Below are 23,429 nucleotides of genomic sequence, written 5' to 3' on the forward strand. Positions count from 1 at the left end.
TTGTAGTTCTAGAATGGTACTGCCCTGAAGAATAAAGAAACATAAAACAATCAGTTTCACCACATGGTGAACAATATAATAATACCCCCCAACCCCCCTCTCTAGATTTTTTTTTTATATATATTTAAATTTCACCCCATAAAAAAAAAATTCCCCGTTTCACGTTACATTTTATAGTAAAATGAGGGATGCCAAAGGTTAAAGAAATTGATCAAAAACTACCAAAACTATACTACGTAAAAAATCTCTTACAGAGAAAACATTACTGTTTCAGTGGTTTAGTATGATACTCTGTTGTAAAATCAGTCTCTTAATATTAATATATATGCTTTACAGATGTTTATTAGGTCCATTACTTTAGTATGGTACATTAGGTTTCAGTTTATTATACTGTCTTCATGGGTGGAGGCTGAGCTGGAACGGTACCAGGTGTTTTTGGCAGAAGAAGTTGCTCTGGATTCAGCTGCCATTGCGCTGTCTGAGGTGACGCCTTCCTTCTCACTGAAGAGTTTGTTGAGAAACTGAAACAAAAATGTATTGTTTAGTCAATGAACTCCTTTGTCTCGCTTGTACAGTATACAAAAGATGCAAACAATCTGCAACAAGTGAAAATTGTAAAATTGATGGCGTGTTTGCCGGTTGCTGATTCCCTGTTGGGATATAGGCACACTAAGGAAATCACGCGGATAACTTGCCGCGGATTCCACCGCTCTCTCTTCACTCTCCGCCCATCCCCTAGACTCCATTCTATGGTCAAATGGATTCCGCAATCTGCCCAAAGAATTGACATGACAATGTCAATAGACATATAATAGAGCCTATGGGACATACAGAGCTTCAAGCAGGAGCGCGGGGGGGGGGGGGGGGGGGGGGCAATCAGTGGCAAGTTATCCATGTGATTTCCTTAGTGTTCATACACCCTTACACAGGATTTGGATGCTTCTGTATCTACCATGTAAGTGAAGAGTATCTTTTTAGGACTTTAATTATGTTGGTTGTTCTGTAAGTAATACTCCCAGCATCCCCATCAGTCAGCTGCCCCCATCGGGCAGCAGTGCTCAGGATGGGGCTGCGGCCTCCGTACATTCTGTAGCATCTGTGCCTGGTATTGCAACTTACCAAAGCAGAGTCCTACTTCAGGGAATGGTACTAGTCTCAGGGACAGCTGTACCAAAATGTAAGGATCTGTGCATTGTAATAAGCCTACAGTAATGGCTGGACCGCTGTAGCCCCTTCAGTTATCTAATTGGTGAATGGGCTTGGAGTCAGACCTCCACTGATATAAAACTGATGGCTTATTAGCCCATTAGTATTACAATTCTGGAAAAAAACCTTTAGGCTATGTTCACACACAGTACAAAAATACCAAAATATGGACGTAATTTTGAGGTAAAAATATGTATTTTAAATCATCACCATGACATCAATGGCCCGGCATAGATACTCCAGCGAAAAAGTTTTTCTTTCAAATCAACTGGTGTCAGAAATTCACTTCTATTTAAAAAATCACCAGTCTTCCAGTACTTATCAGCTGCTGTATGTCCTGCAGGAAGTGGTATATTCTTTCCAGTCTGACACAATGCTCTCTGCTGCCACCTCTGTCCATGTCAGGAACTGTCCAGAGCAGTAAGAAATCCCCTCTCCTGCTTTCCAGACTGGAAAGAATATACCACTTCCTGCAGGCCATACAGCGGATGATAAGTACAGGAAGACAAGATTTTTTTTTTTTTTTCAATAGAAGAAATTTACAAATCTCTGGCACTAGTTGATTTGAATGATGGAGTACCCCTTTAATTGATTCCGAATGTAAAAATAATGTTCATTATTTACCACTTTAAATTTAAAATACTACTGTTTTTTTACCTGTTCACAAAATGTTTTATTTTCACTCAAAATTACGGACATATTTTACTGTGTGTGAACATAGCTTTAGGCTATGTTCACACAACGTAACTTTTCATAAAAGTACGACCGTTGTTGCGATCGGCAACAACGGCCGTACTTTTTACAAAAAGCTACGCTGCTTAGCCTTCTATGGGATCTCAGCCGGAGCATATACACTTCATATATGCTCCGGCCGCGATCCCTCGCGGCGCCGCAAAGAACTGACATGTCAGTTCTCTGCAGCCGCTATTCAGTGAATAGCGGTTGTAGAAAGCTCTGTCAGTGCACACTATGAAGTGAGCGGCTCCGGCCGCAAGCCTCATAGTGTGCAGTGGTGAGTTCTGATGTGGGCGCGCAGGGATGTGCCTGCATCAGTACTCTGTGGGCCGAAAGATCATCCGGTTGGTACTGCAGTACCGGCCGGGATCATCTCTTCAGAGACCGGCCGCTCCGTGACCCGACCGTCGGGTCACGGAACAGCCGGTCTATTACGCCATGTGAACATGGCCTTAATGTGACTAAGTAACCAGAAATGCTCGACGTTCTGGTGGAAACAGAAAATCCTGTTCTCTAGTTGCGATGCCTTTTGAGGAGAAAAACAGATCTCCAAACTGTCTGTGGGTAAAACTGTAACTGTCTGTATCTGTACCTGGCTATGCAAACTGCTCGGTAGGGTGTCAACCATTCTGTGAGAAAAGGATTGTAGTTTGCTGTTAAATTTCACTGCATATTGTAATTCTCACCCCTAGCTTTGGTAAGCACATCTCATCTGGGTTTTTTTAAAGCACTTTTTATGGACCCCCTAAGGTTGTTCAATTACTATGCTAATTGTGTGTGTGTATCTTTAAATGCCTTGACTCTCTCCTATAATAAAGCCATAAAATGTTGTGCAGTAAATTCAGCCATTTTCTTTTGCATATAAAAGAAAGAACTGGACCCCTAGGGATCAGTGCTATTGTCTTACATACACTAGAAGTCACTATGCGAACCGTTTCTGTTGGCTTTTAACAAATTTACACTTTTGTGCAACTATTTTTGTGACAAGGGAAGCTATTTACTCAGCCCTAGGCCGCCTGGTAAAGCTGAAACCTAAACATGATGCTGAGGGTCACAAGGAACATTTGTAAACTCCATCATAAATACTGAAACATCAATGTAAGTTATTTGGATGATTTTTTTTTTAACCTTTATTTCCACTACTGAAACTGAAATCCTAGAGTTTTCAAATAGAATAGAAAACCTAATATTAGGCAGACAAAATCTGTGTCTGAAGGAAACCTATATCCAGTAAGGTCCAATCATTTTGCAATTAGTGATGAGCAAAGTTGCTGAATATTTGACTCCCAGCGACTGGAGAAATTGGATGCCGTCTAGAGATGAGCGAACCGGGTTCGGGTTCGAGTCGATCCGAACCTGAACGATCGGCATTTGATTAGCTGGGGCTGCTGAAGTTGGATAAAGCTCTGAGGTTGTCTGGAAAACATGGATACAGCCAATGACTATATCCATGTTTTCCACATAGCCTTAGGGCTTTATCCAACTTCAGCAGCCACCGCTAATCAAATGCCGAAAGTTCGGGTTCGGATGGACTCGAGTATGCTCAGAGTTCGCTCATCTGTAATGCCGTCCTAGGGCTGCCAGGAAAGCATGAATACATCCTATGGCCTATGGGTGTATCCATGTTTTCCAGGACTTCCTAGGGCTTCAGGTTCAGCAAGTTCGCTCATCACTATTCACAACCCAATATTATTTCTTTAGGACAATGTTTAATTAGTAGGCGCTTTCCTGGCAATTCCGTCCTCAGCTAAATAAGTCCCATACCCAATTTTTTTTTAATAGTGTAATGTAATGTATTGTAATAGTTAAATAACTACAATCTCTCAGCGTTTTCACCATCCCCCTGTAATCTGGGCAGCGCTCTCTAGCAGCTTGCATTCTCTACTTACTCCCACTCTCTTTCTGGGCTCTACATATGGAAGCTTCAGCTCAGGCTTGTATAGTGTGGCAACATCAAGCTGAGCCTCAAAAGCTGAATCTAAAACAATCTTCCAAAAAGCAACAGGAAAAGGAAATGACACTCAGGGCGGGTTCACACTACGGAATTCTCACGGACAATGTCCGCGGAATTCCGTCAGCTCTCCGCCCGCACATCTGGGCGCCTTTCCGCCGGCCCTATAGACACCATTCTATGGGCCGGCGTATTCCGCTATACGCTGAAAGAAGTGTCATGTCACTTCTTTTAGCGGATCGCGGAATACGCCGGCCCATAGAATGGTGTCTATGGAGCCGGCGGAAAAGCACGTGCCCGTGCAGGCGGACAGCTGACAGAATTCCGCGGACATTGTCCGCGAGAATTCCGTAGTGTGAACCCGCCCTCAGAGTACTATTACACCAACAGATCTGACGAAAGATTATCTGCCAAAGATTTGAAGCCAAACCCAGGAACAGACTATAAACAGAGAACAGGTCATAAAGGAAAGACTGGATTTCTCCTCTTTTCAAATCCACTCCTGGGTTTGGCTTCAAACCTTTGCAGATAATCTGTTGTCAGATCTGTTGGTGTAATAGTACCCTTACACTCACCGGCCACTTTATTAGGTACACCTGTCCAACTGCACGTTACCACTTAATTTCTAATCAGCCAATCACATGGCGGCAACTCAGTGCATTTAGGCATGTAGACATGGTCAATACAATCTCCTGCAGTTCAAACCGAGCATCAGTATGGGGAAGAAAGGTGATTTGAGTGCCTTTGAACGTGGCATGGTTGTTGGTGCCAGAAGGGCTGGTCTGAGTATTTCAGAAACTGCTGATCTACTGGGATTTTCACGCACAACCATCTCTAGGGTTTACAGAGAATGGTCCGAAAAAGAAAAAAACATCCAGTGAGCGGCAGTTCTGTGGGCGGAAATGCCTTGTTGATGCCAGAGCTCAGAGGAGAATGGGCAGACTGGTTTGAGCTGATAGAAAGGCAACAGTGACTCAAATAGCCAACCGTTACAACCAAGGTAGGCAGAAGAGCATCTCTGAACGCACAGTATGTCGAACTTTGAGGCAGATGGGCTACAGCAGCAGAAGACCACACCGGGTGCCACTCCTTTCAGCTAAGAACAGGAAACTGAGGCTACAATTTGCACAAGCTCATCGAAATTGGACAGTAGAAGATTGGAAAAACGTTGCCTGGTCTGATGAGTCTGCTGCGACATTTGGATGGTAGGGTCAGAATTTGGCGTCAACAACATGAAAGCATGGATCCATCCTGCCTTGTATCAACGGTTCAGGCTGGTGGTGGTGGTGTCATGGTGTGGGGAATATTTTCTTGGCACTCTTTGGGCCCCTTGGTACCAATTGAGCATCGTTGCAACGCCACAGCCTACCTGAGTATTGTTGCTGACCATGTCCATCCCTTTATGACCACAATGTACCCAACATCTGATGGCTACTTTCAGCAGGATAATGCGCCATGTCATAAAGCTAGAATCATCTCAGTCTGGTTTCTTGAACATGACAATGAGTTCACTGTACTCAAATGGCCTCCACAGTCACCAGATCTCAATCCAATAGAGCATCTTTGGGATGTGGTGGAACGGGAGATTCGCATCATGGATGTGCAGCCAACAAATCTGCGGCAACTGTGTGATGCCATCATGTCAATATGGACCAAAATCTCTGAGGAATGCTTCCAGCACCTTGTTGAAACTATGCCACGAAGAATTGAGGCAGTTCTGAAGGCAAAAGGGGGTCCAACCCGTTACTAGCATGGTGTACCTAATAAAGTGGCCGGTGAGTGTATTTTGCCTGTAATACAAGTGTATTTTTGAGCTTTAAGGCTGCGTTTACACTACGTATATTTCAGTCAGTATATGTATATTTCAGTCAGTATATTTCAGTCAGTATTGCAACCAAAACCAGGAGTGGATTAAAAACACAGAAAGGATCTGTTCACACAATGATGCAAATATTTGCTGTTATTTTAGAACAACGGCTGTTATATTGAAATAATGGCCGTTATTTAGTGTTATATGGCGGCCATCCACTCAATTTCAACATTGTGTGAACAGATCCTTTCTGTGTTTTTAATCCACTCCTGGTTTTGGTTGCAATATGAGGACCACAATACTGACTGAAATATACGTAGTGTGGACCCAGCCTATAGGGGTTATCCAGCGCTACAAAACCATGGCCACTTTCCCCCTACTGTTGTCTCCAGATTGGGTGGGGTTTTGAAACTCAGTTCCATTGAAGTAAATGGAGCTTAATTGCAAACTGCACCTGAACTGCAGACAACAGTAGGGGGAAAAGTGGCCATGTTTTTGTAGTGCTGGATAACCCCTTTAATTCCATGCACATAAGATTCACAGAACCCCGGCTTCATGATTCATTATGATGCCGGGGGCTCTTGCCATGTGACTGTATCAGTACAGTAACACCAAGATTTAAACAGATCATGAAGGTAGCTCCTTACTTCATTCTATAGCACATCATCCATATTTACAGACTATGCATGGAACATAGAAATAAAGCCTTAGGCTAAGTTCACACTAAGGGATCATTATAGACGTCCGTCAATACCAAATATCAGACCTTTTTTTTTTTACGCCCATCGGCGATAGCGGCGACAAAATCCCGTAGTGTGAACTTAAAATTGAAGAGTCTTCAATTTTAACACAGTGAGAAATAAACAAGAAACTGGTTTCGCTCATAGCAACCAATGAAAGGTCCAGATTCATTTAATCAGAACTCATTAAGATACGCTGAGCTCTGGTTGTGTTGGGCAAACAAGGCACAGTTTATTTATTCCTACACAACTGTAGTGAATTTCTATAGACTGCTGTTGTCACTTAGGGTCCTATTTCACGGATCGATAATCGGCCCGTTTCGGCCCATTATCACTCCGTGGAATAGAGACAACGATCAGCCGATGATCGTGTCAGCGGCTGATCGTTTTTTTAGGTTCAAACCTAAAATCATCGGGCTCCGACCGCGCATTGCTGCATGGAATAGCTTTGCGCGGTGGGCGACCGACGATTTCACAAGCACCGTGCTTTACCTAAACATGTTGCAGGTCTTCTCCTGCACTCCTTCTTCCTCCTGATCCCGCGCAACAGCAGTTTCGGTATGGCCTGTCTTAGCTGACAGACCGCTCAGCCAGGCCCCACCAAAGGTGCTGCTGCGCGCGGGATTGGGAGGAAGAAGGAGCACAGGAGAAGATCTGCAACATGTTTAGGTAAAGCACGGTGCTTAAAGAGTCACTGTCGTATTTTTTTTTTTGGCAGAAATCAATAGTCCAGGCGATTTTAAGAAACTTTGTAATTGGGTTTATTAGCCAAATCTGCCATTATCTGCATGTAAAAAGCCTTTTCCCAGGTCCCCCCCTCCTTCCTCTTTTTCATCCACTCTGAAAAATCTGAAAATTGTGACTTGTTGCAGGAGACGTCCCCTGTCTGCTCTAGGGAGAGGGGAGGGGGGAGGAGGAAGGAGGGAGTTAGCCGGCAGCAGAAAGCAGATAACAGAGGATTACAGGCACGGAGCTGGGTGACAGCTGTAATCTGAGCTCAGACAGGTCACTGGTGACTGTCACAGGAGATATCCCGTGAGGGATTTGTAGATTAACTCTTTGTTGTCCTGTTTTGGTCTTTTCTTTAGCTCTCTCCATAGGAGAACAATGAAGACAGGGGGGAGAGCTTCAAACTGCTTTTTCATGATAAAAATGCATTTTTCGGATAATAAACCCAATTACAAAGTTTCTTAAAATCGCCTGGACTATTGATTTCTGCAAAAAAAAAATTCACAACAGTGACACTTTAAACAAGGGCTGCAAGGACATCGGTAACGATGTCCCTGCAGCCCTCGCTAAACGACTATCAGGCCGTGTAATAGGCTTAATAATCTAGCTTTTTACTGCCAATTTAATACTGTTTACTGCCAATTTAATAAAGAAAATTAGCTCAGCATCTGCCAGCCTAAATAGTGAATACATTACCTGTCTGTGCTCTAGCTTGTGCTCCAGCTCCCGGGTCACTGACTTTCCGCTCAGCCAATCAGTGCGCTGTCCTGCCGCAGCCTCTGATTGGCTGAGCGGGACGGCAGTGACCTGGGAGCCGGAGAAGCAAGCTGGAGCGTGGACAGGTAATCTATTTGCATGTTAGCCCAGCAGCTGCTGAGTTAAGTAGGTCATGGCTAACAGTATAAAGTATTGCAGCGGATTTTGCTGTGGAACTCGCAGTGTGAATCCGTGTGAAACTCCCTTAGGGCCCTATTACACGGGACGATTACCGTGCGAAAAATCGTTATATCATTCGAATTTAAACGATAATCGTTCTGCGTGATTGCAGGCAACGATCAAAAAAGCGTTCGTATGTCGTTGATCGTTTATTTAGATCTGAACCTAAAATTATTATTAATCGTTCGCTGATCGTTCGCTGTAATTCCACGTTCGTTCGTTCAAGTTCCGCGTTTTTTCACTTATCGTTCAGTGTAATTGCACATTTCCCATTGTTTTTTTCTGGGATCAGAAGGAATAAACGATCATAATAACGATTGCAATATCGATCATAGTAACGATCGTAACTAGCGATTATCATTCTGTGTAATATGGTGAACGATTTCAGGTTAACGATAAACAATCTCGTTTGCGATCGTTTATCGTTAGTCGTTAATAGTTAAAAATCGCTCCGTGTAATAAGACCCTTACAACGTAAAGTAACAAATGAGATAAATGACATCACATGGGGCTGGCAGCACTCACCTCTGGTTTTCTATGGCCCCTTTTCTCAATAAAATCTTTAAATGCAATAGTTCCATGAAGCTGAAGAAGTTCTTCATCCTGTAACGACATATATTATGCTTTTTGTATTTTTTTTTCACAGTTTAAGGGGGCAGTCAAATGTTTTGTAATTACGGTCCGTGCATGAAGGATGCGCTACGGACCAGAATTTGGGACTCCTGGCATCATAATTTAGAAACTGTTTAAATCTTTCTAAATCATGCAAAAGTTGCGCTCATCTCTAATAAACTTACTTAACTTCCCTCATTGAGTTATCATTGTGCATAATGGACATAATGACAAATTTAGCTTGGCTACAACTCTTTGGGGGAGATTTATCAAACATGGTGTAAAGTGAAACTGGCCCTGTTGCCCCTAGCAACCAATCAGATTCCACCTTTCATTCCTCACAGACTCTTTGGAAAATGAAAGGAGGAATCTGATTGGTTGTTAGGGGCAACTGAGCCAGTTTCACTTTACACCATGTTTGATAAATCTCCCCCTTTATATCCAAATGAATATGATTTAAAATGTTCATTGTTAGTTTTGTTACAGAGACAAATAGAATTGTTAAAAATGGAAGGCCAGAATAATAAAGCCAAACTCTGTTTAGCACTGCTGAATACCGGTAACATTCTTATGTATACTAAATATGCAACTTATTTGCAACATAATGCAATGTAAAATTTTATGGGCTGTTGATCTATCACCATAGTCCATGAGAAATATGAGGGGAAAAAAAATGAATTCCTGCTTAGCCAACCACTGGTTGCAGTGGTGTCCAGCCTAATGGAGAAGCCAGGTGGATTATAAAATCCGTCATCCGGCTGGGGCTGGGGGGGAAATTGATTACAAGTACTAACTTACCTCTCCTGATGCCCGTGGTGAGTGGCGGGACTTGCCTCGGGAGGGCAAAGGCCTGTCCTGGCTGATGGACTGGCCACTGAGCCAATCAGTGACTGGAGCGGCGTCCTGCCCCTCTCACTGATTGGCTGAGTGGCAAGTCCATCAGCCGGGTTGTGATGTGTCAGCTCTGGAGATTCCAGAGCCAAACAGGGGTCCTGTGGCCAGTCGCGCCGCTCATCGTGGGCACAGGGAGAGGTAAGTTAGTACTTGTAACCAATTTCCACCCTGCCCCTGCCAGCTGCCGGATTTTATAATCCGCTGCACTTCTCCTTTAAGACCTGCTAGATTAGAGTTTGCTATTGAGCCTATTACACAGCTCGATAATCGCACAGAGACCAGTGTGTATATATATATATATATATATATATATATATATATAATTAGCGATGTCTGTGCAGCCCTTGACTTGACTTATAAAATAATAAACTTTACTGTCCAGGCTCCCTGTTGTTCTCAGCCATTCGTCAACTGGGCATCCAATGATTTTTCAACATGTTAAAAGATAACAATCAGCTGATAATCGTTTCTTTGTCTGATAGATGTCTTTATTACACAGAGCGATAATCTACTAAATTAGCATGATTGAGCAGATGATCACTACGTGTAATAGGGCTTTTAAATGAGTATTCCGCTCATACATAACTTTTCATATGTTGCTGCCAATGGTCTGACTAACAATTTCCTCCATACTTGTTATTATCTATTCTGTCTCCTTCACCCAGTTCCAAGCCGCTGCTGTCTGCTAAAAACACAGAAATCTGTCTGTGAGGCTTTCTCTACAAAGTTGTATCTTCTTTGTAATGCTGGGAGGGTTCATCTAAGGTCAAGTTGCTGACGAACTCACTGTGATTATCAAGGCTGTGAAGTCAGAGCTAGTTTTGGGTGGAGTCAGACAAAATGTACCAGCCTTAAAAAATTCTTTAAAAATTGTATAATTGAATTTTCATATGGCTTTTATAAATGGCAGAAATTATCCGGGGGGAGGGGGGGGGGCTAATCATAATAAAGAAGTCGAATATACCTGTCCCCGTGCCCCCAGAGTGCAGGGTCATGGCTCATTGTCCCTCGCTAGGCTCTCGATCCTGTGTTGTCACGACCCCACTCAGAAATGCCCACTCAGCCGATCCGTGTCCAAGAGGTAGTTCCTGTGGGGCTGCGATGATTCAGGAGCAGATAAATCTGGGCCTATGTCTGACCTATCATTTGTATCTGGTATTGTTAGCAGTTTTCCTTTGTGTATGGTGAATATTTAGTTAGAAACTTAGAAGATTATCAGAAGAAAAAGACCACCTGCTCCATCTAGTCTAGTTTTCAGTTGTTCAGGACATGATGGCTGGAGACTGGCTGCATCCATTGCACACACCCCAGGATCATGTAGCACATTAGGAAGGAGCTTCTGAGACAGTTCTACTTTACACTAGTGTGATAAATAACTCCCCTGGTATCTGACTGGTCATTTATGAAGGAGCTCGAGTGGGCAAATCCTACTGTGATGCAGGAAGCAGAAAGTAACAGTGACAAGTGGGGATTTAATGACATCAGACCGGCAGCTGTGTGGGATTGGGGAGAGGGGGGGTATGACTTATTACAGCCATATATAACAAAAAAACTTATTTGTATCAAACCAACCTTTTGGCTTAGCTTTTCTGTTGAATGTGCACCCTTTTCTTTCTTTTCTAAGGCTGGATCTTTCAATGGTTCATTGACTTTCTGCCTTATCCATGTTTTAGGATCAAGGTACCAAGCTCCATATCTAGTTTTTACCCAACTTGGACAGTATGTGGACTCCTATAAAATAAAATAAAAAAATGATACATAAGATTTTAACAAATTTCAAAATAATGGAACATACATTTTTTTCTTTTAGTACATCTTGGTTTTACCAAATAAAAGTAGCATATCAAAGTATTGAAGCCAGAAAATACAACTTTATCTATTACAGAAAGAAAGAAGTTTCAATCACTGGTAAATTCATGGCAACAGAGAAGGCAGAAAAGGACATGAAGGTCTAAAGGGAATGAAATGAAGACGTCATAATCAGCACAGGGGACTAAGGGTCCTATTAGACTGGCCAATGACGGCCCGATCAATAATGCAAATGAGCGCCAATCTGTCAGAACATTTGACACGATCAGCAGATGATCATTGTCATTGGATGATCGTTAGCAACCAAAAAGATTCCCGCTGTCTGCCCGCTCGGTGGAGCGCACGGATCCAGCGGGAGGACCGCCTGGAAAACTGGGATACAGCCATAGCCTCGGCAGGTTCAGACCATCCCTACTTAAAACATATACCCAAAACTCTCAGACAGAGGTGAAAACAGGCAGAGAACACCATGTCAGACTAGAAAGAATACACCACTTCCTGCAGGGACTACAGCAGCTGATAAGTACTAGAAGACTTGAGATTTTTAAATAGAAGTAAATTACAAATCTATATAACTTTCTGACACCAGAACTATATGGTGATAATATTTGCCTAGGGCACCATCATACTTTGCCCTGACCCTGTTAGTGACTTATCCTAAAAACAGACCATCATTAAAAAATCATGTTAAATCCCTTTAAGTCACAAGATTTACCTTAGATTTTTGAGCATTTCTTGTGGCCGAAATCTTTGATTCGCCTTCTTGTGAGACTCCTACAGAAACTCTTAACTCTGGTGGTACATTGTTGAGTTCTACAACATGGATTGGGACACTGAGGGCAGGCTTTGTCTCATAACCACTGGCAAATAAACTGAAGATGGCAGATTCATTGATATTGCATTTCTCTCCTCCCTACAGAGAATGCAACAACAGTGTTAATAACATGTACACTGTAAGGCCCTGTTCCCACTAAGGAAAGGTAGCGGAATTCCGCGACTGAATTGTCCGCCGCGGAATGCCGTTAGCCTCCCGCTCATAATGGGAGTCTATGGGAGGCGCGCGCTCCTGCTCTGTCCGCGCTGAAGAATGAACATGTTCATTCTTCAGCGCGTACAGAGCAGGAGCGCGCGCCTCCCATAGACTCCCATTATGAGCGGGAGGCTAACGGCATTCCGCGGCGGACAATTCCGTCGCGGAATTCCGCTACCTTTCCTCAGTGGGAACGGGGCCTAAATGCATGGAATAAGTTTACACTATATAATATATGTACCGTATTTTAGGCGTGTGCATAGCTTTGTCCACTTTTTAAGTGGCGTACCTCTCCATCCTTCTGCTTTAAAGGAAAAGTCCGGCGAAAATATTTATTAAAGTATTGTACAAATTATAGTTAAAGTTATACAAATTACCAATATACACTTATTACGGGAAATGCTTATAAAGTGCTTTTTTCCCTGCACTTACTACTGCATCAAGGCTTCACTTCCTGGATAACATGGTGATGTCACTTCCTGGATAAAATGGTGATGTCACTTCCTGGATAAAATGGTGATGTCACGACCTGACTCCCAGAGCTGTGCGGGCTGTGGCTGCTGGAGAGGATGATGGCAGAGGGACACTGAGGGACACAGGGCACCGGAGGGACACTGAGCATCCTTCTGCCATCATCCTCTCAAGCAGCCACAGCCCGCACAGCTCTGGGAGTCGGGACGTGACATCACCATTTTATCCAGGAAGTGAAGCCTTGATGCAGTAGTAAGTGGAGGGAAAAAAGCACTTTATAAGCATTTCCCGTAATAAGTGTATATTAGGGATTTATATAACTTTTGCTGAGCAATACAATACTTTAATAAAAAAAAATTGCCGAACTTCTCCTTTAGGCATATTCTATATTGTTGCAAGAGTTGTGAACCAGCCCCTTTCCATGACACACAGACACTTTCATAACATGAGTATTAACAAAAGCAAAGGAATTAAAAGTAAATGTATAACTACAAAACAAGATTAACAAGCTGTTTATGTTCGCAATGTGAACTCTTCTGAACCATAAAGAATAGGGTGTAAAAAGTGTCAGGTTATATACAGTGGCCAAGATTTATCAATCTGTTTACGACAAAAATTCAACACATTTAGACAAATAGCAACCAATCACAACGCAGCTTTCATTTTGCAAACTGATTCTGTTGTACATTATTAATTAAAAAAAAAAAAACGCATTGCAACCTATATATTTATGAATTTTGCTGTATCAAGTGGAAACTGTGTAGCAGTGGTGACCTGTAATCGCAGCTCCAAGACAATACTATCTCATTTATAGACATCATGTAATAGAGCAGGAAGAACTAAGCAGATTGATATATATCTTTGTGGGGGGAAATTCTGTATGACTTGAAATCTCTGCTCATTCTGTGATATGGAGTCCAGTAGGCGGTGTCACTCAATGGACTGGATATATATATATACGCTCAGTTCCATCTGCTTTATAACATGATGTGGATAGCTTAGGTAGGAATATCATGGTGATAAGTTTCCTTTAAAGCAACTCTGTACTCACAATCTGTCCCCCCCAAACCACTTGTACTTTCAGATAGCTGCTTTTAATCCAAGATCTGTCCTGGGGTCCGTTTGGCAGGTGATGCAGTTATTGTCCTAAAAAACAACTTTTAAACTGGCAGCCCTGTGTCAAACTGCCGTGGCCTAGAATATCTGTACCCTAAGTTTGCACCACCCCTCCGTCCCTACTCCCCACCCTCCTTATCATTAGAATTGCCCCTAGAACCTTTTCTCCTGTCTGAACATTGCACAGGTGCCTTAATGATCCAGCCCATGTGCCATGCTGACACAGGTGATGAATAGTAGAAAATCTGCCTGAAGCATTCCTAATGATGAAGAGGGTGGGGAGGAGGGACGGAGGGGTGGTGCAAAGTTAGGGCACAGATATTCTAGGCCACGGCAGTTTGACACAGGACTGCAAGTTTAAAAGTTGTTTTTTACGACAATAACTGCATCACCTGCCAAATGGACCCCAGGACAGATCATGGATTAAAAGCAGCTATCTGAAGGTCCAAGCGCTTTGGGGGGGGGGTCAGATTGTGGGTACAGAGTCGCTTTTAAGGAATGTTTGTTGAGCTGCAGTTACAGATTGCCACCACTGTATAGTTAACAAAGGTAAACCATTTCCAGCCCCTTTTACTGTGTAGTGCAGAACCAGACAGCTGATAAGACAGCGATCAGAGCTATCCTGTTAGTAAAATCTGTTTTCTTCATACATTTTATTTTTCTTTTGTATGATTTCTTATCTTTACAAGGCTAACGTTTGTATGTATTTACTCATGAACATACCAAAGAAGTCACCCAGTCACAAAATTCTTTAGTCACTTGCTTGACACTTTCATCATGTGCAGGAGTGAAAGGCCGCGTTGTCTTAGATTTCTTCTCTTCAGGTGCAGGTTCTTGTTTAGAAAGCCATTTATATGGATTTTTGAGCCTTGATTGCTCACTTCTTCTGCAATAAGATAACAAGATTAATGAGATGTGGAAATCACAGCACATAAATAATTGATTAAAGGAAATCTGAAAGTAACATAAACTTAGTGACAGGATCCTCTATTTCCCAGGTTATTCAACTTAAAGTGGTTTTCTAGGCAAAATGTACTGATCGTCAGGATGAAGACACCTGGCACCCTTGCCAATAAGCTGATCGGCAACGCACTAAACAGCATTTGTCTGCATTCAGTGTGTAGTGGCGGCGAAGTGAAATACTACTGCAGTTACTGTTAAAGTAAATAGGAGCTGAGCTGCAGTTACACATCACCACCGTTCCTCAATGATTGGAGACAAACACACAGGGCCGGCTCCAGGTTTTTGCGGGCCTTTGGGCGACAAAGCCTCAGCGGGCCCCTCATCCATCCTCTATGTGCCCATCATCCACACACTATGACACTCAGACACTGTCTGACTAACACAGGCTCTGACTGACACTGATTGATTGACTGACACTGACTGACACACACACTCAGACACTAACATACAGCACTTACAGCTCAGTCTTCTCCCTCTTCCTCTCTGTCCAGCTGCTCTCCACATTGTGAGGTTGAAGACCTTTGGGTCATGTGATCAGGTCCTTCACCCTTTTCTCTCTCTGTGCAAGTCCTTCTCCGTCTCCTGTGTCTTTTGATGTTCAGGCCGCTCACCCGGCACTACAGTGATTAGGCTGAACATTAGAACGCCAGGCCCCTCTCCCTCTCTGGGCCCTTAGAGGGTCTGTGGGCCCTGGCACTTGCCCAGGTAAGCCATGTGCTGACGCCGGCCCTGCAAACACAGTTCACTGTGTAGTGGGACTCCAGGCAGACACCCAGCACTGGTCAGTTACTGATGAGCCGATACAGGAAAACCCCTTTAAGCACTCTGTAGTCCGCAGTATTCATAATCTGTGGCTCCAGGCTGCTCACCAGCCTCTGATTAAAAGTTTCTGCCTTTGCAGCATTGACAGAAAGCTGTTATTCAGCAGCAGATGCGCAGGCCATGAATGATGCATATTACAGAGCATGCACATGCTATGTAGTCCGAGCTAATAAACAGGGATTTTTAGAAGAAAAAAAAATATAGTAAAATCGGGGTCCCCGTCACTAAGGTTATAGAATAATCCTGGTGGCTGAATCCCTTAAACCCAACATCAGAGAACGAAAACCTTTGAGGAAGAAAAAATAATTAAAGGGATCGTCCTTGCAAAATAAAAAAAAATGCTGGGAAAGCAATAATAACAAACAAGTGGCACTCAACCGTCCTGGTCCAGTGCAGCAGATATGTTGCTGTTCCCCATCTCCTGCTGGTCCTGTCTATCTTGTGTTCCCTTTGATGACATGCCCACTTAGGCGATCAGTGACTGAAGTGGGACAGCCACTGAGCAGGCAGTTTCTGTGGTATTGTGATATCACAGGAACCAGGATATAGGGGAGACCAGGGGGAGACGGGGAACAGCGGTGTTTCCACTGTGCTAAATCAGATGAGTCAGTTGTTTGTTATAAACTCAGACAACCCCTTTAACTCCTTTAGGACACATGGCGTACCCGTATTCTAATGGGTCCCTAATAGGGTACAGAGAGGGGTCACACCGTGGCCCCGCTCTATACCCCATACTTGTCGCAACGGGCGTCAGCGATGCCTTGTTGCTGATCCCGGCTCAACAATCATTAACTATGGGCTTCAGCAGCTCTTAGTAGTCGAGCGTCAATTGTAGAGATCAATGCATTACACAAGTTTTTTCTTATAGAAATTTCATCCCATCCCATATACACAAGCAAGGTACCAATAGAAAGTACAGTACATGGTGCAAAAAATGACGCCTCAAATAGCCCCATAGACTAAAAAATAAAAAGAAATTTGGAAGAGGGTGGTAAAAGAGCAATTTTCAAACACATTCAGTTTTTTTAAAAACAGTTTTCATTTTTTAAAAGCAGTCAAATAAAATAAAAAACAAAAGGGGAAAAAACAAAATTAGCCCAGTACTTACAGTGTCATTGTTGTTTACATTTTTTTTGGCAGAAATCAATAGTACAGGCAATTTTAAGAAACTTTGTAATTGGGTTTATTAGCTGAAGAATGCATTTTTTTTTATCATGAAAAAGCAGTTTGAAGCTCTCCCCCCTGTCTTCCTTGTTCTCTATGGAGAGGGGAGGGGTGGAGGGAGATGAGGCACCAAAACAGGACAACAAAGAGTTAATTTATAGCTACATCACCGGGCTCAGCAATGGGTCAGCAATGACCTCTCTGACCTCTGAACAGGGCCGGCGTCAGCACATGGCTTACCTGGGCAAGTGCCAGGGCCCACAGACCCTCTAAGGGCCCAGAGAGGGAGAGGGGACTGGCGTTCTAATTTTCAGCCTAATCACTGTAGTGCCGGGTGAGCGGCCTGAACATCAAAAGACACAGGGTGAAGGACCTGATCACATGACCCAAAGGTCTTCAACCTCACAATGTGGAGAGCAGCTGGACAGAGAGGAAGAGGGAGAAGACTGAGCTGTAAGTGCTGTATGTTAGTGTCTGAGTGTGTGTGTCAGTCAGTGTCTGTGTCAGTCAGTGTCAGTCAATCAATCAGTGTCAGTCAGAGCCTGTGTTAGTCAGACAGTGTCTGAGTGTCATAGTGTGTGGATGATGGGCACATAGAGGATGGATGAGGGGCCCGCTGAGGCTTTGTCGCCCAAAGGCCCGCAAAAACCTGGAGCCGGCCCTGCCTCTGAATACCGCTTTCACACAAAGTTCCTGCTGTGTAATCCTTTGTTCTCTGCTCTCTGCTGCTGACTAATCTCCCTCCTCCCCCTCCCCTCTCCATAGAACAGACAGGGCACGTCTGATGTAAACAAGATGAAATTTCCTGATAATGAGCAGTGAATGAGAGAAAGAGAGAGGAGGGGGGGGGGGACCTGGGAAAAGTCTTTTTGAATGCAGATAATGGCATATTTGCCTAATAAACCCAATTACAAAGTTTCTTAAAATTGCCTGGACTATTGATTTCTGGAAAAAAAAATGAAATGACAGAGACACTTTAAGGAGTTAAGCAGAATTAAGAATAAAAGTTACTTACTCATTTCCTTTTTTTGTGTGTATAATATACATGATTCTTAAAACCAGGAAATCAAGAAGGAAGCGCGGCTTCACTTACATTGATGATTGCCTTGTACTTGCTTCGCGCGATTTTACACTTTGTACTTCCTGCTGCTCTGCTGGTATAAGGATATTCTCTTCCTCCTGGTCCTCTGGTATTATTTCATAGAATCCTGAAGCGCTCTTTAATCTCATCTCAGGGTCCAGGATGCCCACAATTTCCTCAAATATCTTTACGAATCAAAGAATAAATGTACAGTTTAATTTACAATTTAAACTATCAAATAAATATGTTTCAAAAGAGGTAAATGTGCTAAAGTTTTCCTACAGTTTTACTATAGAAGCAAGAAAATCCTAAATCAGTTTGAGGCTATGTTCCCACTTCGGGAACATATCGGGAAAAGGTGGCTGTCTTGTTCATTATCATTATTAGCGTCCGTCTATATAATGAGATGACCGCCTTTCCCCGCTATGTTCCTCAGGTGTAGCTATATTTTATGTAGGTGGCACTATACATGGTCATGCATTTTTTTAGTCCTTGGTACTTTATAGTTCTTACATCTGGTGGTACTCCTTCTTCTAGGTGAGGATAGAGAGCAAGTGGGTGCTGTGCAAGGCCATATTCTATCCCAGCGATGTATTCTCTGCGTGCCTGCTGTTGGGGAATAAGCTTGGAGAAGTAAACTTGCTCTTTGCTAAATCTATTTATGTGTTTCTGAGTAGGTTTTGGGTCATCAGCTACATTCTGAAGAAAAAGAGCATGCCTCTTGCCAGCAGTAACATGAGGAGTATCGGTAGCAGTGGGATAGCCATCACGAAAATCGTCAACTCCTTTTGGTAAGAATTTCCATTGGTGGGTATTGAGGGCACCAGAAAGGTGCAGTTTATGGTTGGATTCTTTAAGGAATTTCTTATGCAGCCTCTCTTTATACCTGCAATATAAATGGAGTGCACATAAATAGCACAATACCACACAGATTCTACACAAGATTATATTTATTTAGATATACCATGTACTGTATATACTAAGAGTAGAGATTAGCGTTATCTTTGCAATCCGCTCATGAGCTGCTGCCTTCTAACTGACTCCTGCTCTGTGCCGCTCCTCCCCGGGTGCTGGGAAAAGCTGGATCCAGTGGAAGTTTCCCAGGACTGAATCCAGCTTTTCCCAGCACCCGGGGAGGAGCGGCAGTCAGTTACAAGGCAGCAGGCTGATGAGCGGATTGCTGAGATAACTAAGAGCATCATTTTAACCTATGTGGAATTAATATTATTTTTTCAGAAATTACAAAAAAAGAATCAGTAAGACTGTATTGGAAATTTTGTCAGCGTTCACACAGTCTTTTTTGTTAAAATAACAGCTGGAGTACTGCTGTGCAATTTTTTTGTACAAAACCTGAAAAATCGCTCATGATAAATCTCAATAGAAAAGTAACTAATATGTAACCTTGCCCCCTTTCAAGCATAAGAAAATGATAAAGGGCGTCGCAGGTGCAAACTGCACAAAAGTAGCGCAAATGCTTTAATGAGCATAGTGACAACTTTTATGCCATGTGCAAAATCTCAGTATTAGCCAAAATAATTGTGCAAACACAATGAGGCAGTTGTGTTTTTTAAATATCAATAATTTCACATTGTAAGGAAGGCTATAAGGCTATTACAGATGCATTTGCTATATATATATATATATATATATATATATATATATATATATATATATATATATATATATATACGCACACACACACACATTACATTGATTGGAGCATCCATTTGTAATTATGTTCTGAATATAAATTAATTGTGCCTTAAACTATATGTCATTTTGAGGTCCAATGTTCCTGGTAGACTTGCTGTGACTCCTAGTTCCACTGTATTTACTTTTCTTTTTATTAATTTTGGTAATTTAATAAAGCTAAATATACTTTTAATCATTGTCCTGAGTGCCCTTGGTGCCCTTTATTTGTAGGTATTGTATATTTGTGGTTGTTCGGCACTTTTTGTTTTGTAAGGTCATATTTGGTTAAATCCATTCACATCCATTGGGTAGTATCCATTTAGAAACTTTCTCTGTGGACAAATACCAAGTTATGCTCGTAGCAGTCACACTATTTATATATATATATATATATATATATATATATATATAATATATCTGTATCAAATTTAAGCTATGGTAAATAGGCTTTTTATTAGATAGATAGATAGATAGATAGATAGATAGATAGATAGATAGATAGATAGATAGATTGATTGATTAGTATATCCACTCACCATGGATAGCGTGGAGGCTGTGAATCACTCCCCAATCCTGTCACAGCAGACATGGCTCTGTATACTGGATCTATGGTTGGAGCATATTTCTTGTATGAACGACTACATATATTTCTTTAACTAACTATTTAAACACATAACTGATAGACTGAGCAAATTCCTGCACAATATGCAACACAGACCTGGAAAAATGCTATGTTATCTATCCTGCAGTACCTATTGTCCATACCGCACTAACAGTTTGTTTGTGTTCGTTCCCTTGTTGGTTACTATGGCAACTATTAGCTTTCCTAGCTACCACTGGCGTGTATCGATGACGTCTCATGCATTAGTCGCCTGTATGCTGCCTGAAAAGTGTTTAAAGGTCGTCATCTAGTGGTGACAGTGAAAATTACACAAAGAAAAATCCTGAAGCTCAGCATTCAAGTTGTTCTAATCTTTTCACCACAATTGTTACCTAGAAGCAGGGCCGTATTTACCACTAGGCACCCAAGTACCGGTGCCTAGGGCAGCACCTTGCAGAGGGGCAGCACCAGAGAGTGGGGAGAAGGAAACAACTTTTTTTTATTTTTTTAGTCTCCCACCATCCATTCAGACTTGCCAATAAATCTGGTGTTTTTTAAGGGGGGAAGGGGGGGTGTGATGGTATTGGTCAGGTCTGGTATGGCTGTGTTATACAGTCACAGTATGGCAGTATTGTTCAGGTCTGTTTTGGCTGTGTTAAGTGTGATGCCTGGAACTATTACCTACCAATCTACCAATCCTGTGGTGAGAATTCCTGTAGTTACAATTCTGGTGGGCTGTCTCTCCACCAGACACCTGCCCACCTTGATTGAAACCCTCAGCAACCCGCTGAGCTGGGGCAACTCCATCAGCAACCCGCTCAGCTGATACATCGCTATGGGCCTGCAGAGGCAGAACACTACCATCAGAGACCAATCCAGCTGGAACGTTACCACCAACAACCTGCAGAGGCCCAATTCCACCACTGCAGTGCAACAACTCCAGCACCTTCAAAGGTGTCCAAATACCACCATTGGAGACCTGTTCAACTGGAATATGACCACTGGTGATTACATCACCAGCCATCTGCAGAGCTGGCTCAGCGCTATTACTGATGTGCTCAGCTGGATGTCTACCATGAGCCACCTGCTAAGCTGCATTTTCACTAATAGCAACCTGCTAACCTGGATCACAGTTTTATTACTGCCACTGCCTGCACCACCAGTCCTTGTCCTTGTTTACAGATCACAGCTTACATTTCACATCTTATTTGCTCTGGTAAAGTGAAAGCTCTGATTGGTTGCTATGGGCTACTAAGGGAAATTTATTGTGCTGTCTTATACTAAGAGACCCATAGCAACCAATCACAGCTTAGCTTTCATCTCTCACATTGTTCTGGGAACACGAAAGCTGATCTGCAAGAATCTTACAATTCACCCCCTTTCTTAGTTAAAAAAAAAAAAAAAAAGTTGCATTCACAGTGTTTTTCACACATTTTCTGGCTTTTTGCTGTGAATTTTTTTTGCTTTTTGCTGTGAATTTTAACTTCTTGATTTTGGTGAAATTGGCAGAAAATAGCACAATGTTATTGCAAATTGCAGGAAAAGTGTGATAAAAAAGGATCAAAATCACAACAAAATGGCATAAAAACACAATCATTGCCTCCATTTAGAATTAGGTGCCTTAAATACAGACATTGGGCCTCAAAATTAATTCCGGCCCCAGATAACACCAAAACCCCCCCCTCCCATCCACACAAACTGCTCCTATGACCCTGCTCTCTTGAGTCTCTACCCTTACCCCAGACTGGTCACCCTGTATCCCCCCTGCCCTCCACCCTAGACTAGTCACCCTGTATCCTCCTGCCCCCCAACCTAGACTGGTCACCCTGAATCCTCCTGCCCCCAACCCAAGACTGGTCACTCTGTATCCTCCTGCCCCCAACCCTAGACTAATCACCCTGTATAATCCTATCCTCACCATAGACTGGTCACCTTGTATCCCCCTGACCCCACTCTAGACTGATCACCCTGTTTCCCCCTGACCCCACCCTAGACTAGTCACCCTGTATCCTCCTGCCCCCAACCCTAGACTGGTCACCCTGTATAATCCTATCCTCACCCTAGACTGGTCACCCTGTATCCCTCTCTTCACTGATTGTCCTCCCTGTCCCTTTTCCACATACCTGTAGCTTTAGTATTCCTCCTCCATAGTGCAGACTGTGCAGGACCTGTGGTGACATCATAGTCACATGATAAGCTCCTTCAGTATGTTCTCTAATGTTTCTGAATTGTCTCCTGGTTACAGTTTTGCCCTGATTTGTGCAGCAATTTTCCTTTTAAAATCATGGCAAAACTGTAGCCAGGAGACAATACACCACTGAAAGTATGAGTCTATTTGGGTGGTCATGTGCCCCAGTCTACCACCCAAAAAGGATCTATTAAAATCCGTTATTGTCTGTGGCTTTTAGACCCAAGAAGAACAACCTTGCTCTTATCCATCCATAGAAAGTTGCACCACTTCTCTTTAGGTCAGTCAATATGTTCTTTATTGTAACCTTTTTCTCATAATGATACAAGGGTTTCTTGAAAATACTGTAGTTTTGCTTCATGTAGGAGTCTTCTGATTGTTGCAGTACTCACAGGTAACCCAAGATCTTTGATTTCCCTGAAGCTGATCATTGGAGGCTTCTTTGTCATTCTTGCACATAAAAAAAAGAAAAAAAAGGAAACACTGTGGCTCTGCATGTGCAGGTGGATTAACCCAGTGTATGTGCAAATTACACAAATGCACACTCGCTTTGTTAGGTTGTACGTATTAAGCACGACTCTAATGTGGGCTTGTAGGTGTATAAGGAGGGCTGCTGCCTTCCACCTTCTGATTTCCCTGTCTGTGGGACCAAATCCAGATAACCTTACAACAATGGTTGATTCCTTGGCGCTCAAACCACCGAACTCGGGCACAGTCACTTCACTTTAATCAAGAGGCAGAGATTCCCGGTATTATTGCCAACCATATTGAAGTGCTATGCGTTTCAATGGTTAACCACCCTCTTCATCAGGCAAAATAAGACAAAAGTTGTGCTGTTTCTGGAAGAAAGTAGCTATATTTTTCGAATCAAGTGTTCGG

The 23,429-nt window shown here is 42.8% G+C and overlaps 1 protein-coding gene across 7 annotated transcripts; it reads right to left on the reverse strand.

The window, feature by feature from the left end:
* Positions 1 to 311: 311 nt before the first annotated feature.
* FAM47E (family with sequence similarity 47 member E) lies at positions 312 to 21,575 on the reverse strand. 7 transcript variants are annotated; one of them, XM_069978181.1, is made up of 9 exons: positions 21,557 to 21,575; positions 20,298 to 20,367; positions 18,583 to 18,955; positions 18,082 to 18,254; positions 14,763 to 14,925; positions 12,138 to 12,335; positions 11,186 to 11,344; positions 8,633 to 8,710; positions 313 to 521 (listed from the first exon to the last, which is right to left on the reverse strand). In XM_069978181.1, exons 2-9 carry the CDS (start codon positions 20,348 to 20,350, stop codon positions 378 to 380), a joined length of 1,341 nt encoding a protein of 446 aa, XP_069834282.1. In that variant the 5' UTR covers positions 20,351 to 20,367; positions 21,557 to 21,575; the 3' UTR covers positions 313 to 377. The 7 variants fall into 7 exon arrangements, with proteins under 7 accessions (XP_069834284.1, XP_069834282.1, XP_069834280.1 ...); XM_069978179.1 differs by having other exon boundaries at positions 21,485 to 21,570; XM_069978180.1 differs by lacking the exon at positions 21,557 to 21,575 and adding an exon at positions 21,048 to 21,066.
* Between the last annotated feature and the right edge of the window lie 1,854 nt (positions 21,576 to 23,429).

Source organism: Dendropsophus ebraccatus, chromosome 7 (assembly GCF_027789765.1).
Source record: "Dendropsophus ebraccatus isolate aDenEbr1 chromosome 7, aDenEbr1.pat, whole genome shotgun sequence".
NCBI classification, from domain to species: Eukaryota; Metazoa; Chordata; class Amphibia; order Anura; family Hylidae; genus Dendropsophus; species Dendropsophus ebraccatus.